Below are 19,448 nucleotides of genomic sequence, written 5' to 3' on the forward strand. Positions count from 1 at the left end.
GGTTTCTGTGTCTGGGGCAGAATGGCAAGTAGCAAAGGCCATGCTGGTTTTGTGACAGGCTACACATCCTATTACCAGTTCAGTACCAAACTGATCCACAGCCACCCTGCTGAGCTCTTCTTGCCTCTGCTGCAGTTACTGCACCATTTCTTCCTGTGCTCATGGAACTATTTGCATGACTATTATTAGTGCACAGGGATATATGTCAAATCAATCATTTTTGTAGAGCTGAGATCTATAAATCCATTTTCTGCCATCTTTAAGGTTAGGTTAGAGGTGAACCATGGAATGGACAGTAAATGGTACAATTAGAGAGACTATTTGACAATAGAATTTTCTATTTCTAGCAATATACTGAGGGGGGATTTAAAAATTATAGGATAAAATAGGATAACTGTCACTGACATCTTTCAAAGCTGTCTTTTAGGCTGCACTTAGGGACAAAAATTAACAGTGTCAACGTAAGAATTTTTTTTTTTTTTTTTTTTTTTTGCTGATATAACCAATCTACACCTAGGCATTAAGCCTTCCTACAAACCTATTGTTCAAATTTTATTTTAAGATCATACATACAGTGTACACATTATATGTATGTATAGATATTATATATATGTATATGTATCTATATGTATCTATATGTGTATTATATAGTAAAGTGTAATTTAAAAGTTGATTTAAAGCTCTGTAAAGAAAATATAAATTGTTTAAAAAGGTATACTGCTGAATGATAATTGCTTTGAATGCATAAGATTGAGACAATGGAGAGTCAAATCTGTAATGTCTGAGGTGGAGGGTGAACACTGGTTTTGCAAGCAGTTACCATGAATATATATTCTACTACCAAGCTTCAGGTCTTATGATCTAGCAAGTGAAAGTAGTTTTGGATATTCATGTTAGATCAGCTGTTAACTGTTCACTGCAAATAATTTGATACCTAGAAACTTATGTCATGGTCCCATTTTGTCAGTTTGTTGGATATTAAGCATGAAATAAGGAGAAAAAAAAAATTTTGTACTTCTGAGGATGCAGAGAACAATCCCTCTCTCTCAATAAAGGTAGGTCATCGTGTTAAGAAACACAACAGTTTGAATTCTGCAGACACTATCAGAACAGCACTGTGAGGGCACAGTAGGAGGAACTGCATGAATGCAGCTCTGATGTAACTGTAAAACTGTAAATATTCATTTACTACTGCATTGCCTATTTCATGGAGGTGGGAAAGAACGAATGTTTTATTTGAAATGTCACCTGCAAAACTAGTCAAGCCTAATAGTAGCAAATGGCAGTATCTTTTGCTAAATTGGACTAGTATTTGCATGTGATCAGGCAATGTTTGAGTATGGTACTTAAAGAAAAGAGTGAAATATTGAGCAGAACCAGGATACTGCACTGTACTAGATAAGACAGTCTGCTGGCAGGAGAAACACATGGGATCTGGTCCCAGCTACGTAGATTGGTTAGCGCTGGTTTTGCTTTGTTTTCTGATTGACTACATAATGTCAGGCCATGGAGCTGAGACCAGGACCTAAATCTTGCCCTAAGAGGCAGGTATCCTAAGCAGCAAACATGGAAGTCAGTCTCTTTTGACCACATCCCACTCTCCCTGTCTCATGGCTCTTGCATTTTTATAGCTGGAGAGTCCACCATAAACAGGAGATCATGCTTTCCAGGACTGTACTGTCTAGTACTTCAGAGAACTTTTTTTGGAGGTGGGAAACTGGGCTTCAATTCCAGATTTTCTGTTTTGTGCAAAGTAAGTAAGTACTAGATGGAAAAAAGCTGGATGTCCTGCAGCACTTGTGCATTCACTGGACTCAGCACTGCTGCTGATGTACCTTTCCTGAAAACACCACTCCGATCAGACTCCTGTAGGGACATTGCTGGGAGCAAGACATTTAGGTTATGCTCTGTCTCCCATCTGGACCACCAGCACTCTGCACTGCGCACTCTTGGTCAGTCCTGCGTGTGAAAGAAAATCTTGCAACCTCACGTCTAAAGTGCAAATGTCAGATGTCAATTGAAAAGCTAGCACTGATAAATCTTTCTGTTGCTGCAGTGAGGGATTTCTGGATCCTTTTTCGGAGGATTCTGCTCAAGTCATGTTTTAGATAATTAAACTACCTCTTAATCTCTTACAGTTCGTCACTGCATAATGTTATTAAGTCTCACTGTACTTATTTGTTATCTATTACTAAAACAAAATGTAGAAGTAAGAGATCCAAATAATATTAATTTGGTTTTCCTAATCTGGGATATGTACATGGACAAAAGGGCGCTCTTTTAGTAAGTCAACACACCAGCTCCTCACAGTACAGTACCAGCAGTAACCAAGTAAAACATACCTGTTGTGTAATCCTGTGCTGCATTGTAAATTTGGTATTAATGTAATGCTTCAAAAGCTAACAGAACATTTAGTTGATATACTGCATCTCTCTATTATGTATAATATCTCTTCATAAATATGCATGCATAACAAAACTGTGGCAATTTGAAGAATTTATGTAAAACTCATGAATTCTCTTTGAAATTACAGGTCCTCGAGACATATCTGTTTCAACCTGCGTGCTCCATATTGATGAAAAGAAAGAAGTTATTTCTTTTTTCCTAACCTTTGTAGTGCATTGAATTTTCAAAGGACACTGCCACAAGGCCAGCCATGGAACATAATGAAATGCTGGCAAGCTGAAATCAAATGGAAGACCTTCAGATATAAAGAGCTGGCAATTGCTCAGAATGATTTATTTTCCCAAGTGTGTTAGTTACCAAAACATGGATCACATCTTGGGAAAGCTTGGTGATAATGAAAGAGAAGTAAAAGTTAAAGGGAAGAGAAGTAGAAGATAAAAAATGGGAGGTAACTTAATGGCCATTCTGGAGTAAGACAAGAAATCAGAAGAAAAAACTTGTTGCAGGAATGTAAGAAGTTATTTTCTGCTGTCACAGCCAGGCAGAGACAGTTGAAAACATAAAATTAGTGGAATTAAAAGGCTAGATTCAAATTAATTTTTGACCAGTTTAGGTGAACCTAGTTAGACAATAAATGGAGCTGGGATGGGATAACCTTCAGTGGATACAGTGAGAAGTTGGAGAGAGCTAAAGTAAAGGCCTTAATTATGAAACTTTCAGACTTCTGGTATACTTGGCAGTCTTGAAATACAATTATGAACATACTTAAACCAAAACTATTTTAAGGTAGGTTTTCAACCCTTAAACTCTTTAACCTTTACTTAAAAATCTGTACATTGTGGGTATGGATATTCAAATATGGCTCCCAGTGAACAGATACACTTTCAAAACAGAAACCGAAATGCTTCGTTTTAATGTAAAAAGCCTACATGTTAATTCATGCCTGGGGGCTTCTGAAATTGCAAAATACAAGAAAAGTAAGAGGATGAATAATTGCTAGTACTGAGATTGAGACTTTAACATTGAACTTCCAAGTGCTAAAATGAATAAAGAGGTACAAGCCTAGTAGACTTTGACTCAGCATTATGGTTTAAGGCTTAGGTATGCTGTAATGTGAAAAAAAGTGCATTATATAGCAGTTTTGAGAAAGGATTTCTTAAGCCTCTCTACCAGGGGATGGTGAAAGATTTGTTCTGGTCTGTTCAGTGTGAGCATCCTAGAAGGAACTTCTGGAACCAGTGTAGTTTATGGATTTCTATTACTTTGGTGGTAAGTTTAAAGAAACATATATACTTATAAAACTCTTTACAAATGTCCCAGTTTCATAAAAGCTGCACCTTTCTCAGCTTTTGTAATAAGAGCAGAAATAGTTACTGTAAGCAGGTGACGGGGATCAACTGTTTCAAAAATGAAAACCACGATTTTTCACTCATGAGTTTTATTTACTTAGAATTTTTTTATTGTGAGACCAGGTTGCAGCTTTTGAAGCGCAGCACAAAAGGAAAGTGGGGTTTCAACACCAGATAATGAAAGAACAAAACCCCGGTGCTGTAAGAGGACATAGAATTCTTACTGACCAAATTGCTTAGCTACTACTGCATGAAAGAGAGTATATTTAAGGTAGGTCTGTCAGTGCCTCTGCACTGTTTCTATGACGTTTACTTCCAAAAGCCTGTATTTTACACTGAATTAGGCAACTTCCATTTTCCTGAGTTACAACAGTTGACGTTAGGATATATTAAGGCAGCACTCTGACAATTATTATGTACAGTCGATTTCAGATTATTTTGGTAGTGTACATAAAGTGATCACATGCTTTACATTCACTACTGGAAGGTCAGTATCCCTTTGGAAGTAGAAGGGATTTTAATTCTTAATTCCTATTAAATCTATTGGGAGTTAAGCAGAGAAAGCTCTGGAAAAACACATGAAATTTCAGATTTCTAGTCCTTTACCTTTCTATCTACAGATATAATAATTTCCTTGCTGGCCCTTCTGAAATTGAGAGCATATAATCCTTTTTACTGGGATTTCAGTGTTACTTCTGGACAGGAATAGAAAATTTACAAAGTTCTTATTTAGTACATAGAACCTCATGTAGACTAGGTGAAAGGAGTTCCTGAGGAAAAGTTTGACACAGACACAAACAGATTTCTTTTATTACTGGAATAATAAGAACAACAATGCAGAAAGGTAAGCAGATGTACATCAGTCATGTACAGCACACATACATTACAAGGGTGAAGAGAGGCACTTTGTATTGGTATGGTGTGCTTGGGAGGGGCTGACTTGAGGATTTTCCTTTGCCTTTGTTGATAAATCTTGGGGGGGGGGGGAACAGTGGAGTCTAAGTTGAATACACAAGTTCTGAAGTGTATTTGTGGAATAAGAGTGGGGAGGATAATTTTTTTGTAATATTTATTAAGATGTAGGTCAAATAATTTACTGGTAGCAGACTGAGAGAAAAAAAAAGACCAAATCTATTTTAAGAACCAATTTAGATTTTCACATAAATGGAAATCAAGAATAATTCTACTGCATTACACAGATGTATAAGGGCTGGTGCAAGGTCAGAATGAAGCCTCTTGTGTTTTCTGTTCAAAATGAATTTAAATCAGGATGACTGCACTGATTTCAGCAACCTCAGGCTGTTTTTAAACCAGATGAAAATCTGGCATTCAGTTATCACAATAAATAATTCAGCTAATATTTTTCTAAGGAAAGAGATGTGGATGGAGATTGTATGGCTGCAGTTCCCAAAGAGCACCATCTGGTGCAAGGTGCACTACTGGTCAAATGACAGGGACCCCTCCATCCTATCAACGTATCTACTGCATCCAAACCCGTATTTTGTATTTGACCTTGTCCTAAACTCCCACTGATGCCAATGGGAACTCCATGTGCAACAAAGTCTTTTATTCTGGCTGTCAAATCTTAATATTTTCAAAATGTTGACTTGGGCAGGAGTTGACATAATTCACATTTGGGGCTTTACACTGAAGCTACTACTTGAGTTCCATTTGGAGTACAGTACTAGCCTCATAAACCCATCTCTAAAAATCCCACTCTGAAAAGAGGATTAGTGTACATGTGTTGCATTTGCTCCCTTTTTTCCATAACCTTTTAATGCCTCAGGGATTGAGTTTCACTAGACACAGTGGGAGAATCCTGGTACATCTGGTATCCCTGTGGTCTTACATGATGACTGAACAGCCTCACAGCTTTTGCAGTCAGGTTCCCTATGGGCTCACACTGTGATTAGATTTGTTCACCACAAATATATCCTTGTTTGCAAGGAAGACACGAATGAATTGAGCTTCTGTTTATGCATCCCATTTACAACTAGGATTTCATAGAATCATACAGTAAATTAGGTTGGAAAGGGCCTCTGGAGGTCACCTTGTACATTTCTTGGCTCAGACTCTTCCCAAAGATGATTTCTGTTTTCCCTTTTTTTTGGATGGACAGTTTAGACTATCCTTTCATCTGACAGCGTCCTCTGCTTTTCTATCTCTCCTAGATGTATTCACCCCAGCCAACACGGATGCTGTATGTTAAGATTATATACAGGGCTTTTAAAAACTAAGTGTACCAACAATATTAAATTTTGAAATGTGAAATCTGGCATGGAAGGTTAAAGATGTATAAGCCACACAGCTATTCCTGAATGTTTAAACAAATAGCTCATCACCTATTTGGCTTTTTGCACAGTTGGAGATGAATCTATGGAGCGAGAGGGTAGCAGTGGCCTGGGCATGCATTTGGCACCCAGGGAGACCCAGCTGTCTGTCACTTCCTAGGCAGGATTTGAGGTTAGCCAGCATCCTGTGCATTGGGACAGCCTGCTGCCATAGCCCTGGCGTGGGGGATGGTTGTGGCAAAGTTATATGGGATTCAGAAGGCAGTATGGTCACCCCTTTAGAAGAGCTTAATTTCAATTTAGGACAATAAATTTTTTTGAACTGACTTCATTGAGATTTGCACTAGAGCCATAATTATAACTAAATAATATGGACTTGTTCTTGGAAAAGCACTTTTTGCCTATTTTTGATATATTTTTTTGTGATTTACAAATACAATAGGATGAAAAACACGGCTGTATGACATTTACTACTGAATAGTGTTTTCTTATTGGCTACTGCTCCATATATACAATCAGCATCCTTAATTTTATGTTTTTTTATTTGCTACATTTTATGAAAAAGGACTTTTTTTTTAGTAGATATAGGCCACTTTACAGATTATATACTGTCTGCAAATATCAGATAGACTTTTGGAATTTGATCACAAATGACCTTTCTGAAATGATCAGATTTTAAAAAAGCTTAAATGCTCCTTGTTTTCCATGCAGATGCTGAAATAAATATGTGCTGTTGAAGAAAAATGAGTCAATATGGCTTCTGCTGAGCTTCCAGGTCATTTGAATAGATAAAAAAATAAAATTTCAAACTGCTACCATGGGACTTATGAACAATCATGTTAGGTTAAATACTGAGGAATAAGTGCAGGTATTGAGCATGTAATTTCCATAACCATATCAGTTCAGAAATAGGTTGGCAGAAAATGTCCTTGAAAAGTTCTAGAATTAAAGACATTCTCATTTCACAGGTAACTCATGAAATTGAAAGTGAACATATTTTTATAAAAGTGACAATTTTCTTTACTTTGTTTCTTCCGAGATTAAAATTGGTCATGTTTTAGGATGGTTGTTTTTCTGTGAGAGGGTAGGGAATGACATGGAGTTATATTATTTATTATTACCACTGTCACAGTGTGTGCAATCAGCTGCACAAACAGAAGAACACAAAAACAGAAGAAAAAGACAGACCCTTTTCTTCTAAGTTTTACAGAACTGTGTTGCTCCACAGTGTTTTAGCTCCATTCAGGAAAAGAAAGTAATTTTCATGCTTTTATACTTGCCAAGTGGAGAGTAGCAGTATGAAGATGTATGCAAAATTGTAGTGCCTTGAATGATTGGCAGCTGAGAAAGCTGCCAGTACTGTTGGTTCCAGTTGAAATTTCCAAGACAATGACTAGTGAGGAGGAACATGGCCAATACAGGAAGACTGAAGCAGAACACAAACTTTAACCCAACCCAGCAGCAACATCTAGTTTTCTACAACAGCGTGCTTGTGGACACAATTCTCTCTTCCCTGCCTCTAATGTTTGCAACTCCTAGGTCTGATGGAGGGCACTCTGCTTTCAGGCCTTCACTTATGCTGTGTAATGCACCTTCAGCAAATCTGTTGATGATCCCAAGTTGTGTCGTGCAGATGATCCCCCAGAGGAAAGGGATGCCTTCCAGAGGGACCTTGACAGGCTCAAGTGGTGGTCCCATGTGAACCTCATCTCATGAAGTTCAACAAAGTGAAGTGCAAGGTCCTATATCTGTGTTGGGCAATCCCAGACACACCTACAGGCTTGGTGGAGTGGTGATTGAGAGCAGGCCTGCAGAGAAAGACTTGGGGGTAATGGTTGATGAAAAACTCAACATGAACCAGGAGCGTGCACTTGCAGCCCAGAAAAACAACTGTGTCTCGGGCTGTATCAAAAGCAGTGTGGCCAGCAGGTCAAAGGAGGTGATTCTCCTGTTCTACTCTGCTCTTGTAAGACTCGACCTGGACTGCTGGGTACAGTCCTACAGAAAGTCCTACAGCTCCCAACAGAAGAAGAGCATTGAACTTTTGGACCAGAGGAGGGCCACAAAGCTGATGACTGGAGCATGTCCCCTAAAAGGCTGAGAAAGTTGGGGCTGTTCAGCCTGGAGAAGAGAAGGTTGCATGAACACCTCATAGCATCCTTCCAATCTCTGAGGGGGCCTACAGGGAAGCCAGAGAGGGACTCTTCATCAGAAACTGCAGTGACAGGACAGTGAGAAATGGGTACAAATTAAAAGAGGGGAAATTTGTTTTAGGGGAAATAACTGTGAGGATGGTGAGACACTGGAACAGGTTGCCCAGAGAGGGTCTGGATGCTCCAACCCTGGCCAGGTTGGATAAGGCCTTGAGGAACCTGGTGTGGTGGGAGGTGTCCCTGCCCATGGCAGGGAGGGTTGGCACTAGATGATCTTTAAGGGCCATTCCAACCCATTAACATTCTATGATTCTATGGGTCTCTTTGCTTAGCACACTAAAGGGACATTTTATTTTTCCCATGAAAATCTGTTTTTGATCTGATCAGATGAATTATCCAGAAACAAAAGGCTCTGCTGACTGTCTAGTATGCCTGCACCTTAACGTGACAGAGCTTCCCACGCATTTTCAAATTCCATTACAGAGAAACTGAGCTGAGACCAGTACAAGGTCTGGAAATGTTTTGAATGCCTATATTATTTTATTGTTCTTTTAATTTTAGTTCAAAGAAAGATGTACTTTTATGTTATTTACCATATCATACCTGGTATGTAAATTCCAGGTTGCTTGCTGGAAAACTTGCTTTCCACGTGTAATATTTTGTGTTACTGTGTATTCATGTGAACTGAAACTTTGTAATTTAGAAACTGGTTACATTCTTTAAGAATTAAACACTTAGCAGTGTAGTCAATGTCTAATATATTAAAAACGTGTCACTTAAAAGTTCTAAAGATTGATTTAGGCAGGAATTAAGTACTTTAGGTCCTGTGCATTGATAGACACATCAGATCTTGCCCAATATGTTTTGCTGCATGTGGTTCTGAATTAGTAGTCTCACTTTTTTCATCTGGTGAACAACACACACGTGCTGTTGACTTCGGATAGTTTACAATTTGTTCAAGAGTAAATTGGGAGGACAACCAGACCCAAGTTCTCTCCTTTCCACCACTCCTAACAATCTCATAGTTACTCCAGTTTAGAACTGCCAAACCTTTCATCAGATGTAGAAATGAATGGAAAGGTTACTTCTGTAGCATAATAATTAGGGCATTTAGCATGTTAACACACCTATTAAGGTTCATCCATTTAGCCATGGTTATCTTGTTATAAACAGTGAACTCCCCTTCTCACAAAGCTTATGTAAAGAGCATTATGCAAAGGGGAACCAGGGCTTCAGACTGCGTCTAACTATGTCTAGTCAGTACACGAGGGTCTGGGCTAGTCCAGGGACAGCTCCCATGGAAGGGCATAGTGGCTGAGAACCACAAGCACAACACACTCCAGAAAAATCATTGAGTGTCCTGGAGATACCAGGTGCTTCCTGTGACACCTCTTAAGCCAGTGATTCTCCTTCCACTTGCCCCAGGGACAGAATTGGGATGCAACCATTAATACCTGTAAACATATAAAGGTCCTCAAATGCAAGATGTCATAGAACTGCCAGGTCTCACAATAGTATTAAAACAGTGTCACCACCTGCAGCAGGATTTATCTGAGTAGGAGAAAGTGGTTTACCAGTGTTCATACACCCAGAGAAGTGACTGCATTAGGAATTGTGTGAAGCCTTTGCATTCCTGCCCCAGGTACTGCTGTACGCAGCAGAATGGTAAGGCCTAGCTGGTGTGCAGCACTTGAAGGTATGTCAGGACAAGTGAAGGGCTTCTGTCCATGCTCAAAGGGACTGTACATGGGTTTTAGAATGGCTGGTTTTTAGATACACTATTGTTAAAGCATATGGATATCATTGCAGTCAAAAGCTACTGTTTCTTGTCCTGCAGGTTTTTTTTATCAGAGGGTAGGTTGTATTTGTTAAGAGGTGGACATTGTCAGGCTGTTTCTACTTTCTGCTCTGAAAACAGCTACTAATAGTATTATCTTAGTGCACAAAGTGAACTGATTTGTGCAGTAGCTGAAATCCTGAAAGAGCTAGAACCCTGCTTTCACAAAACACCTGGATAAAACTAGCTCTTTTTAAGTTAAAAAAAAAAAAAAGAGTATAACTCAAATAACTAAAGCACTAAAATATAATATTTCATTAAAAGAAAAAAAACACCAAAACAACAGAAAATGGTCCTTTATATCCTTGTGTCTCCAGCTAGAAAACTGACATAAATAGCTTTTCTGGTATATAGGCAACTGTGTAAGATATGTTGAAAATTCATAGTCAAAAGGAAAAATAAGTACTTTAAGTTTTCCTTGAACCAGGCAAACAGGATTCTTTGCAACTACAAGCTGACAGTGTCAAAGAAAGGGGACCAGCTCCCTGAAGTGCTTTAAAGTAACAGTTATTGAAATGGGATAAACAAGTAGTAGGACCAAGAGAAGTACACTCACTGCACAAAAGTTAACTGAAAACATACCTTATGATACATTCGTTCATAAAGTTATCTAACATAAGCAAAAGTAGATAAGAAAATAAGAGCCATTTCAATAAGGAATTTCAACAGTTTCAGTCATTTCTGTCATCTCAATTATCCTTTTAATGAGAATTACTTCATCAAGCTGATGACAAATCATACGTCAGTTTATTATGACAGAGGAAAAACAGGGGTATCTGATTTTACATCCAAGTAATGACAAATGTAAGTCTTCAACAATAAAGCTTCTGTCAGAACCCAGGAAACAAAGCCATTATGCTGTGCAAACACTTTTCAATGAAGTACATACAGCTTTGGGCAAATAATACAATTTCTCATATCCCTATTGCCTGAAGATAATTACTCTGTTAAAATTTTGTTCTCCTGCAGTGAAACTGTTGCCATGTATCTTTTCCAAGGTGTAGATAAAGAACCCAGTGAAAATCTGCTTGTGTTAAAATGTACTTTGTTGAAAGAGCAATACCTAATATTTTACTGAAAAAATGGCAAAATTTTGTAACTTTGGGAACTATAAAGTGAACTAAATGGCAATTTTGTGGTGATTTTTTTTTGTTTGTTTGTTTAGGTAAGTTGGAATACCAAAGATCCCACTTTGATCTGTGCTTGCACCCACCCAGTTGAATTATCACATACAGGACCATCTACTGCTGCTAGGCAGCTTTCAAAGGTGATGCTACTGTCTAAAGCTCCTCTTAGGGCTGTAAATTTCATTTGTACACAGTAATTGCGCATTGTGTCCCTTTCTGCCAAAAATGGCATGCAGAAATCAGGATTTGGAGAACATGATTTGCCCATCCAATTACTTACGTAAGACCTGCCCAACAACTCTTCTAGCCATTGCTTTCTGCTCTACTGAACAGAGACACAGAGGAAGTGGAAAAATAGTATCAAAATAGCTCTGAAAGATAAAAGCCAAGATTTCTAGCAAAAATTCTAGGATTTTTACTTTGGTTTTGGTCCTAATCTTCTGTGGTACTCGTGCATCAGTTAGAGAAACCTAAATGTTTAGCTAGCAACATAAGTTTGTCACGAGGAACACACTCACGAACAATGGACCCATTGACTAAACCCAGGATTTTAACGAAACAAGTTCTTTCTACATTGTAAAAGAAACATGTGCACAATGGTCTTGTTATAATTCTAACAAACTTCTAATGCAGAAATAGTACACAGAATTCCTCATCAAAATAGTTAAGTCTTCCATTTTGGAGTAAAAAGTACAAACACCAAAACAAAGTAAGCCTTAAACCTGGCGCACCTAGAGAAAAGCTGAGTACAAAAAATAAACAAGAGACAAAGCCCGTATCCCTAATCTGATTTACATAGCCTTACATGTACTTTTCTGTGAAATACATGTTAAACAAAAATGGTGGTCTCATTCTTAAGTGTATCTACTTGGTAATAAGAACATAGGCTACAGGAGTGGCATATTCTAAAATAAAAATGCTCTAAAAGTATTAAAAAAAAAAAAGCCTTTCATATTTCCTTAGTTCTCTTAAGTCTCATCCATGTGACAGCAGAAGTGAGCTGTTAGGTGTTAACTGTCATTACAGAGAACGTGAGCATGAGCACACAAGTTAGAGCAGTCTGCTCACTAGCTATCTAGCTAGGACTAATTTCAAAACTCTTGTCATCCTGACTGGAAAGATTAATAGCTGCTTCCTCCTGACACTGAAACCAAAATTATGGAACTTGTTGATGGCCTCCCTCACGTGCTAAATTTATAAACTTTTACTGTGAGCCATTCTAGAGTTTTACTTCCCCATTCGAAAAGTTTTTACCTTCTCTAAGGCAATATTTAATCACAAACAATATAAAATTATCTTTTTGTAATGAGGACAGATGGTACAAATCCCTTTTACCGGGTACAGTCTTGACTCTCTTGTACTGAACAGTAAGAGGGGTTTGCAGAAATATCTACTACATGTTTTTTGAAAGTTATGCAGAACCAAAGCTCAGTCTTACACCCAAACCGTGTTCAGAAATTCACTTCATCTGAGCATTTTCTTGAAATCACTGCTGCCCATTCCTTCTCCTTGCATACAAGCCAAGGCAGGCGCAGAATCCGACGACACTGACAGCGAGGCCTAGAAGGAAGGCAATGGTATCTCCTGCATCCAGGGCTTCAACTACTGGCAGCACCAGCAGCAGTGACACCAGGACCAGGAAAAGTTTTGAGGTGTTCTCGGTTGAAGGCATGCTGACAACCAGCTGACCCCAAGGGGAAGTTAAATGAGGAAAGTGGTGGACAGCAGATATTTCAGTGGTATCTACAAGGAAAACAAAAGGAACATTACAGGATTTTCCTTCCTTCCTTCCTGCCTGCCTTCCCCCCTGGATTTGTCTTGCCAAAAGCCAACTGATGTGATTGATGCATCACAGGTATCTGTGTGGGGCTCATGAAATTTAGGTTTTATCTTCTCAATTACAATAGCAAATGACTTATTATCATGAGACAGCCACAGTGGGTTTGCTAACTTGTTATGTAACTATGTGGAAACGAATCTTTTGAAGCCTTACCGTCGGGTAGTCAGAACAGGCTCTCCTGCCTGCAGCTACCAGAGCCTGCTTACCTGGTGCTTTGCTACGCAGGCCTGTTTCACCAGGGCTTTAGGGCTCGATGGCTGCTGCACATCACTCACCCACACTTCCTAACACCGGGCATCCTCAGGATCCGTGAGCATGGACAGACTACGGTACACTGGAGAGGGCGCGAGTTAGCCCCCCGGGCAGTGCCACCGTGCACACCCTCACTGCGGGACAAATGTCCGTCGTGGTTCCTGTAACTTGGAAAGGTGCCCTCGAGGAGCACGCCGGTACCAGCCCGGACCGCCCTCTCCACAATAGTTCTTCCCGCGAGGAAGGCTCGTTCCCGGGGCGCACACGACAAAATCCCGCGTCGGGACACCCGAAGAAGCAGCTGCTCCGCTCGCACCCCGGCGGGGCCAGTGCCGGACTACGCCCGCACGCCGGCCGGACCCCGCCAGCCCTGGGGCGCCCGCGCCGCCCCGTCCCGCCGCCGACGGACGGCCGCTCCTTGGGGCAGCCCCCGGCCGGCCCTGCCCGCACGGCGCCCCTCAGTCACCTCCTGGCTCCGGGCGGAGGCCGTCCCCGCTCCGCGCCGCCCGCGGGGCGCTCAGCAACCAAAGGCGCCGGCCCGCGCCGCCCCACCGCGCTCCCACCGCCCGGCCGCGGCCATGACAGGAAGGGGCGGTGGCGCGGCCGGGGGCGGGCGTGACCTGGCCGGGCCGCCTCCGCTCGGCTTCGCTCCGCTCCGCTCCGCTCCCGCTGCGGCGGCCCCGCCGGCTTCGCCCGGCCGTGCTCGCCGTGATTCCCGGGGGCGGCTCGGGGGCACAGGCGCTGCCAGCAGCCAGGGCGGCCCCAGGCCTCGCCGGCGGCCCCGGGAGCAGTGCTCGCCAGGCCGGCCTGGGCCCGGAGGGATGCGGCGGGGCCGGGCGCCTCCCGGCAGACCTGGCCGGCGGCGCCGGCTGCTCCCCAGGGCGGCTCTGAGCCGGAGCCCCGGAGTGCCCGTGCTCCGATGAGCCTCGGCCCATGAGAATGTCAGCAGATAGAGCAGGGCTCCGTGCCCTCTCTGCGGCTCCATCGAAGTGAAAATAGAGAAATACATCGGTTTGGGCTGGTCGTCTGCTCTTCTTTCTACGAATAAACGAGTAGAAGTCACCATGAGTTTGCATCATTTCAGATTTAGGCCCTTGTGATAACAGTACTAATATGTGCCGTCATAACCAATTCCCACTCTGAGGAAAACAGTTAAAGCAGTTTTATAGGGTGGAGGGCAGCCTGCTGCCTTGTAAAACAAAAAACTATGGGAAGTGTTAACAGGTAATTAACTGAGAGCACTGCCCAAGATCTTCGCTTGTCCCAATTTTTATCTTACTCATGCTTTGGATAAGGCTGCTTGTAGAAATTGAATATTAGGCTGTTTTGTTTCACTAGGTAGTTCCTAAGCAGAACCCAGTCTTTATTTTTCAGTGGCAAAGGTGTGTACTTAAGTTTGGATAAAAGACCAGTAGGCAATTATTACAAGTTCATAGTATGTCTCTCTGGAATGCTCACAGAAATAACCAGAAGAATCTGTGCTAATTCAATGTCAAAATCAATCTAGAATTTCCATTCTTGAAATGTAATGTAATCCATTACAAGCATTAACTCATGACTGAGAACCCATGTCCTCAAATGTTCCCCATGACTTCTGTAAAAAACCCAACTTTTATAAACATTTATTTTTACCAAAACAGTTTCTGATGAGCTTCTTTAAAGAGAAGTGGAAATCCAGATAGGGCATTCAACATACATGCACCTTTGCCTCTGCCTTATAAAATTTCACCGTAATTGCTTTTGAGCAGCCATTCTTTATGGTTATAGGAACTTCACATGTCTGAGGTGGGATGTTACTGTTGTACTGATCATAATTCTTTTATTAATGCCCTTCTTTTCCCCATCAGTCAGGATCCATCAGCTAATAATTGTCATAGATGATAAATTTCCAGGGATAAAAACATCTTTTTGCTCCTTTATTCCAAGTAGCATGAAAGAATCATCTTTGTAAACAGCAGTGCCTAGACTCTGATAATGCAAATAATAATGAATATCGATATAACTCATAAACATCCTTTTTATTTACGAAATGCCTATTTCACAGTTTTTCAGATCTTAAATACTTGATGCTTCATGTTCGGTTCTGAAGGCATTTTCTCAAGAAGCTAATGCCAAATGAACTCACAGGAGAAAAATCTTGACATTTCTGAGAATTTTGTCATGGCATGGAGAAGAGTAATGCTGTGATGCCTAGCCCATTCCTTAATCAATCACAGATAAATCATAACCCCTATAGAACCTGAAGGATGCAATTTGAAGTGCAGGATGTGTCCTCTTAATCGCTGCTTTCACCTCAGAAGAGTGGGTGTTGGAGTACTGGCCCTCTCAGTTCCTTGCTTAGTCTACTTACTGCATCCTGCACTATTGACAAGTAAATGTTACACTGTTCTGCAATGTCAAAAAATGTTTAATTCATCCCTCTAAATTTCAGTGCTGTATTTGTTGTCGCCACCACTTGCCAATTAAAATTTTCAGTAGCTGTAATTTAGTCCCACAAAACAGATGCAAAAGGGTTGAACAATGACTTTCAAGTCTGCCTTTTATAACTAGAAATGCCAATACCAAAGAGCTGTGGTGTCTTTGGACTTAAGTATTTTGAAGTTGAGGAGTGTAAAAGCCAAGAAAAAGACTGGGCTAAACACATTCTTCTTAATATCTCAAGGACTGTACACATTCACAGGCAGTTGAAATGACACAAAGTATAGTATGCATGTAGAAAATGTTAATTGTAAGATATGTAATTTATTAGTAGCATCATGGAAATGCCATTGAGAGCTGGAAAACAGTGCCATTTGGGGATATTTCTTTGGCTTATTAGCTCTTTCAATGCCATTGCATTTTGTAGCTTTGGCTTCAGAAGGAGTGCTTCTTTGGAAAAAAGCCAACAAAATCCAAACAGTCAAGGAGGCTCTTGGTTTTTGTGCTGTTGGAATAGCAGAGAAATGTGTATTCAGCTTAAAGCTCTGCCATCAACTTCCTGCATCACCTCAGGCAAATCTTCCTTTTGACCTATCACAGCTTTGATTGCTTAGCTCAAGCTATTATGTAACTAATATTCAGAGGAAAGACGGAGAATTCCCAGAGCTGACAAGCTAAAGCTCTGTAAATTTTGAGCACAAGGCTAAGGAGGTAGATATTTGTGAGACTGGAAACTGAAATAAAGTGTACTTTCTGGAGCGGAAAAAGTTATAATCAGCTACACCCTGAAGGGGGTACTTGTGGGTTTTATGGGTTGTTTTTTTCTTCCTCCTTCTTGGTTCATCTAGTTTTTTGAGAGCCGTTTATTGATCGCATGACCACACTGATCTGATGTCGTGCTTTCACCCCAGGCGGCAACCTAGCCCCACACGGCCACTCTCTCGCTGCCCCACCAGCAGGATTGGGAGAGAGTATCGGAAGGGTAAGAGTTAGAAAACTCATGGGCTGAGATACAGATAATTTAATAGGGAAAGCAGAACTGTGCACACAGACAAAGCAAAACAAGGAGTTAATTCACTGTTTGCCACAGGCAGGCAGGAGTTCAGCCATCTCCAGGAGAGCAGGATCCCTTCACACGTAACAGTTACTTGGTGTATTGGGTTTGCATGGCCAAGCTTTGGTAGCAGGGGAGCTACAGGGGTGGCTTCTGTGAGAAGCTGCCAGAACCTTCTTCCCTGTCAGACAGAGCCAGTCCCTGGCAGCTCCCAAGAGGTCAAGGCTGGGCTGATCAGAAATGGTGGTAATGCCTCTGTGATAGCATATTTAAGAAGAAGAAAAAAAGAAAACTATTGTGCAGTTGTAATTGTGGCCAGAGAAGAGTGGGGTGAGAACATTGACAGGAACAACTCCGCAGACACCAAGGTCAGTGCAGAAGGAGGCGGAGGAGGTGCTCCAGACACCAGAGCTGAGGTTCCTCTGCTGGGCTGGTGCTGGTGCCCAACAATCAATTGTGCCACTTCTCCTGTCCTGACCATGCATCCTGATGGAGTAGAGTGCAAGTCATGGATCTGGAGGGATGGAGGAAGCCCATGAAATGGGAAAATAATATCTATCTATGAAAGGATGGGGGATAGTAGTTAATGAAAAGGTGTGTTTGGTATGGAGATGGTTTAAGGATGTAATTTACATTGTATGTGTGGGCAAGAAAGGATTCCAATAATGAGAAATAAATACAATGGAATGGTTGGATGACATATAAATTATGTGGCATCTGAGTATGATGCAAATGGTATGGAATAAGGGGTGGAGATTGTATTGGATCTGGCTGAGATGGAGTTCATTTCCCCAAGCAGCCCTCACAGAGCTGTGCTTTGCACTGGTAGCTGGAAAGGTGCTGATAACACACCAGTGTTTTGCCTGCAGCTGAGCAGAACTGTTACTCTAACATTTCCTCCCTCTCCCTCGCCCTCTCATCAAGGGACTGGGAGTAGACAAGATCCTGGGAGGGGACACACCCAGGCCAACTGACCCAAATTAACCAAAGGGATATTCCATAGCATATGATGTCAGCTCAGATAAGGGAGCTGACAAAAGCTAAGGGAAAGAGGAGGAATGGGGAGCATTCATTATTTTACAATGTGTGCCTTCTGGAGCAGCCACTGTTCGTGCTGAAGCCCTGTTTCCTGGGAGGTGGCTGAACATTGCCTGCTGATGGGAAGTAGACATTAATTTTCTTCCCCTTGGGTTATGCATGCGCAAACTTTTCTTTTTTTTTTTTTTTTTTGTTTCTTTAGTAAACTGCCTTATCTCAACCTACGAGTTGTTTTTCATCCTATTTCCTCTCCCCTGCCCCGCTTGGAGGGGGAGTGATAGAGTGGCTTGGCGGGGCATCTGGTACCTAGCCATGGTCAACTCACTACACTTGGGAGGACAAATGCTGTCACTCTGTGTCCCCCCCTTCATCCCCCCACTTTACATACTGAGCATGATGTCATATGGTCTGGAATGTCCCCTGTCAGCTGGGGTCACCTGGCCTGGCTATGTCACCTCCCATGCACCCTGAGCTCCCTCACTAGTGTGGCCATACCAAAAGCAGAAAAGGCCTTGGATCTGTGTAAGCCCTGCTCAGAAACAGCAAAAACATCTCTACATTATCAGCACTGTGTACAGCACAAATCCAAAACACAGCCCCATACCAGCCACTGTGAAGAAAATTAACTCTACCCTGGCTGAAACTAGCGCGTCTGAGAAGCTTTCTGAATAATATTTGGACATCAGTTGCACTGCTGTAATGAGAAAGGCTAACTGATTATGGATAAGATGCTGACTATGGGGCTGTGATTATCACTTCCTTGAGCTACTTTTCTCTGATGATACTTAATTTGACATTTTAGCTATCACTATGTCCTCATCTTTTCACTTCAGTCATAGATCCACATTCAGTTTTTCTCCTACAACAAACATGACTTTCTTAATTTGAACTTCACTGTGTCTTTCTCCTTCTTTGATCAAATAGGTTCTACTGCAACTACTTCATTTGCTTCTGCAGAAAAAAAACAAATTTAAAATACAGAATTAATAACTTCTGTCATTAACCTTTTCCGTATTTGCTTCTTGGTCTGCTGCCACACAAATGTTGACTTCATTATTTCTCTTCTTTTATTATCCTTTCCCTTCCTATCCTGTGTGTCTACTTCCTCCTGTCCTTTTTCCCTTCTACTTCTCAAAGTCCTTGAGTTTCCTCTCAAATAAAGGTATGTAGTCACAGATCATCCCTGTCATAAAACCACCCATTGGATTCCCTTCCTGTACCTATCACTTCATCTATTTTATTCCTGTCATCTCTAACTTGTCCAAACACGCTGTTCAAAACTGTTCTAATCCTACATCTCCTTCAGTATGGCTCAATCCTCCATCAGCTGGATATCACATTGATATCTCCACTTAACAACTTAGATATAAAGGCCCGTGTTTCGTCATTGGCTCTGACTGATGGACTGCTTTAGTAACTCTCATTCCTCTTGCCAAATCCAGCAAACACTTAAAAAAACCCCAGTGCACTTCCAAAAAAATTGTCCTTTCCCATTTCTTCTTCACTTTTACTTTTTGAATCTTTAGTGCTGGCTCCTCTTTCTTCGGCCGCTGGGGGTGTGCTAGGCTTCTGTCTGTGTTTCTCCTCTTGACTCTCTAGATATGGATGCTCCTATTGACAAATACAGTTTTGGATGCCATCCATGACTCATGCTCTCCATTGTCTTCCCTCTCTTTTTATTCT

General features: G+C 41.3%; 1 protein-coding gene across 3 annotated transcripts; it reads right to left on the reverse strand.

Moving 5' to 3' along the window:
* Positions 1 to 10,761: 10,761 nt before the first annotated feature.
* Positions 10,762 to 13,840, reverse strand: SMIM30 (small integral membrane protein 30). 3 transcript variants are annotated; one of them, XM_042018061.1, is made up of 2 exons: positions 13,722 to 13,840; positions 10,762 to 12,906 (listed from the first exon to the last, which is right to left on the reverse strand). In XM_042018061.1, the coding sequence occupies exon 2, from the start codon at positions 12,833 to 12,835 to the stop codon at positions 12,650 to 12,652; it is 186 nt and encodes a 61-aa protein (XP_041873995.1). In that variant the 5' UTR covers positions 12,836 to 12,906; positions 13,722 to 13,840; the 3' UTR covers positions 10,762 to 12,649. The 3 variants fall into 3 exon arrangements, with proteins under 3 accessions (XP_041873995.1, XP_041873997.1, XP_041873998.1); XM_042018063.1 differs by lacking the exon at positions 13,722 to 13,840 and adding an exon at positions 13,279 to 13,580; XM_042018064.1 differs by lacking the exon at positions 13,722 to 13,840 and adding an exon at positions 13,210 to 13,234.
* Between the last annotated feature and the right edge of the window lie 5,608 nt (positions 13,841 to 19,448).

Source organism: Corvus kubaryi, unplaced genomic scaffold (assembly GCF_017639235.1).
Source record: "Corvus kubaryi isolate FWS band 111438036 unplaced genomic scaffold, C.kubaryi_AGA036_p1.0 137, whole genome shotgun sequence".
In the NCBI taxonomy this organism is placed as follows: Eukaryota; Metazoa; Chordata; class Aves; order Passeriformes; family Corvidae; genus Corvus; species Corvus kubaryi.

What these genes read in the sequence shown, in the direction of transcription:
- SMIM30 (XM_042018061.1), bottom strand. Translation starts at nt 12,835, where the DNA reads ATGCCTTCAACCGAGAACACCTCAAAACTTTTCCTGGTCCTGGTGTCA.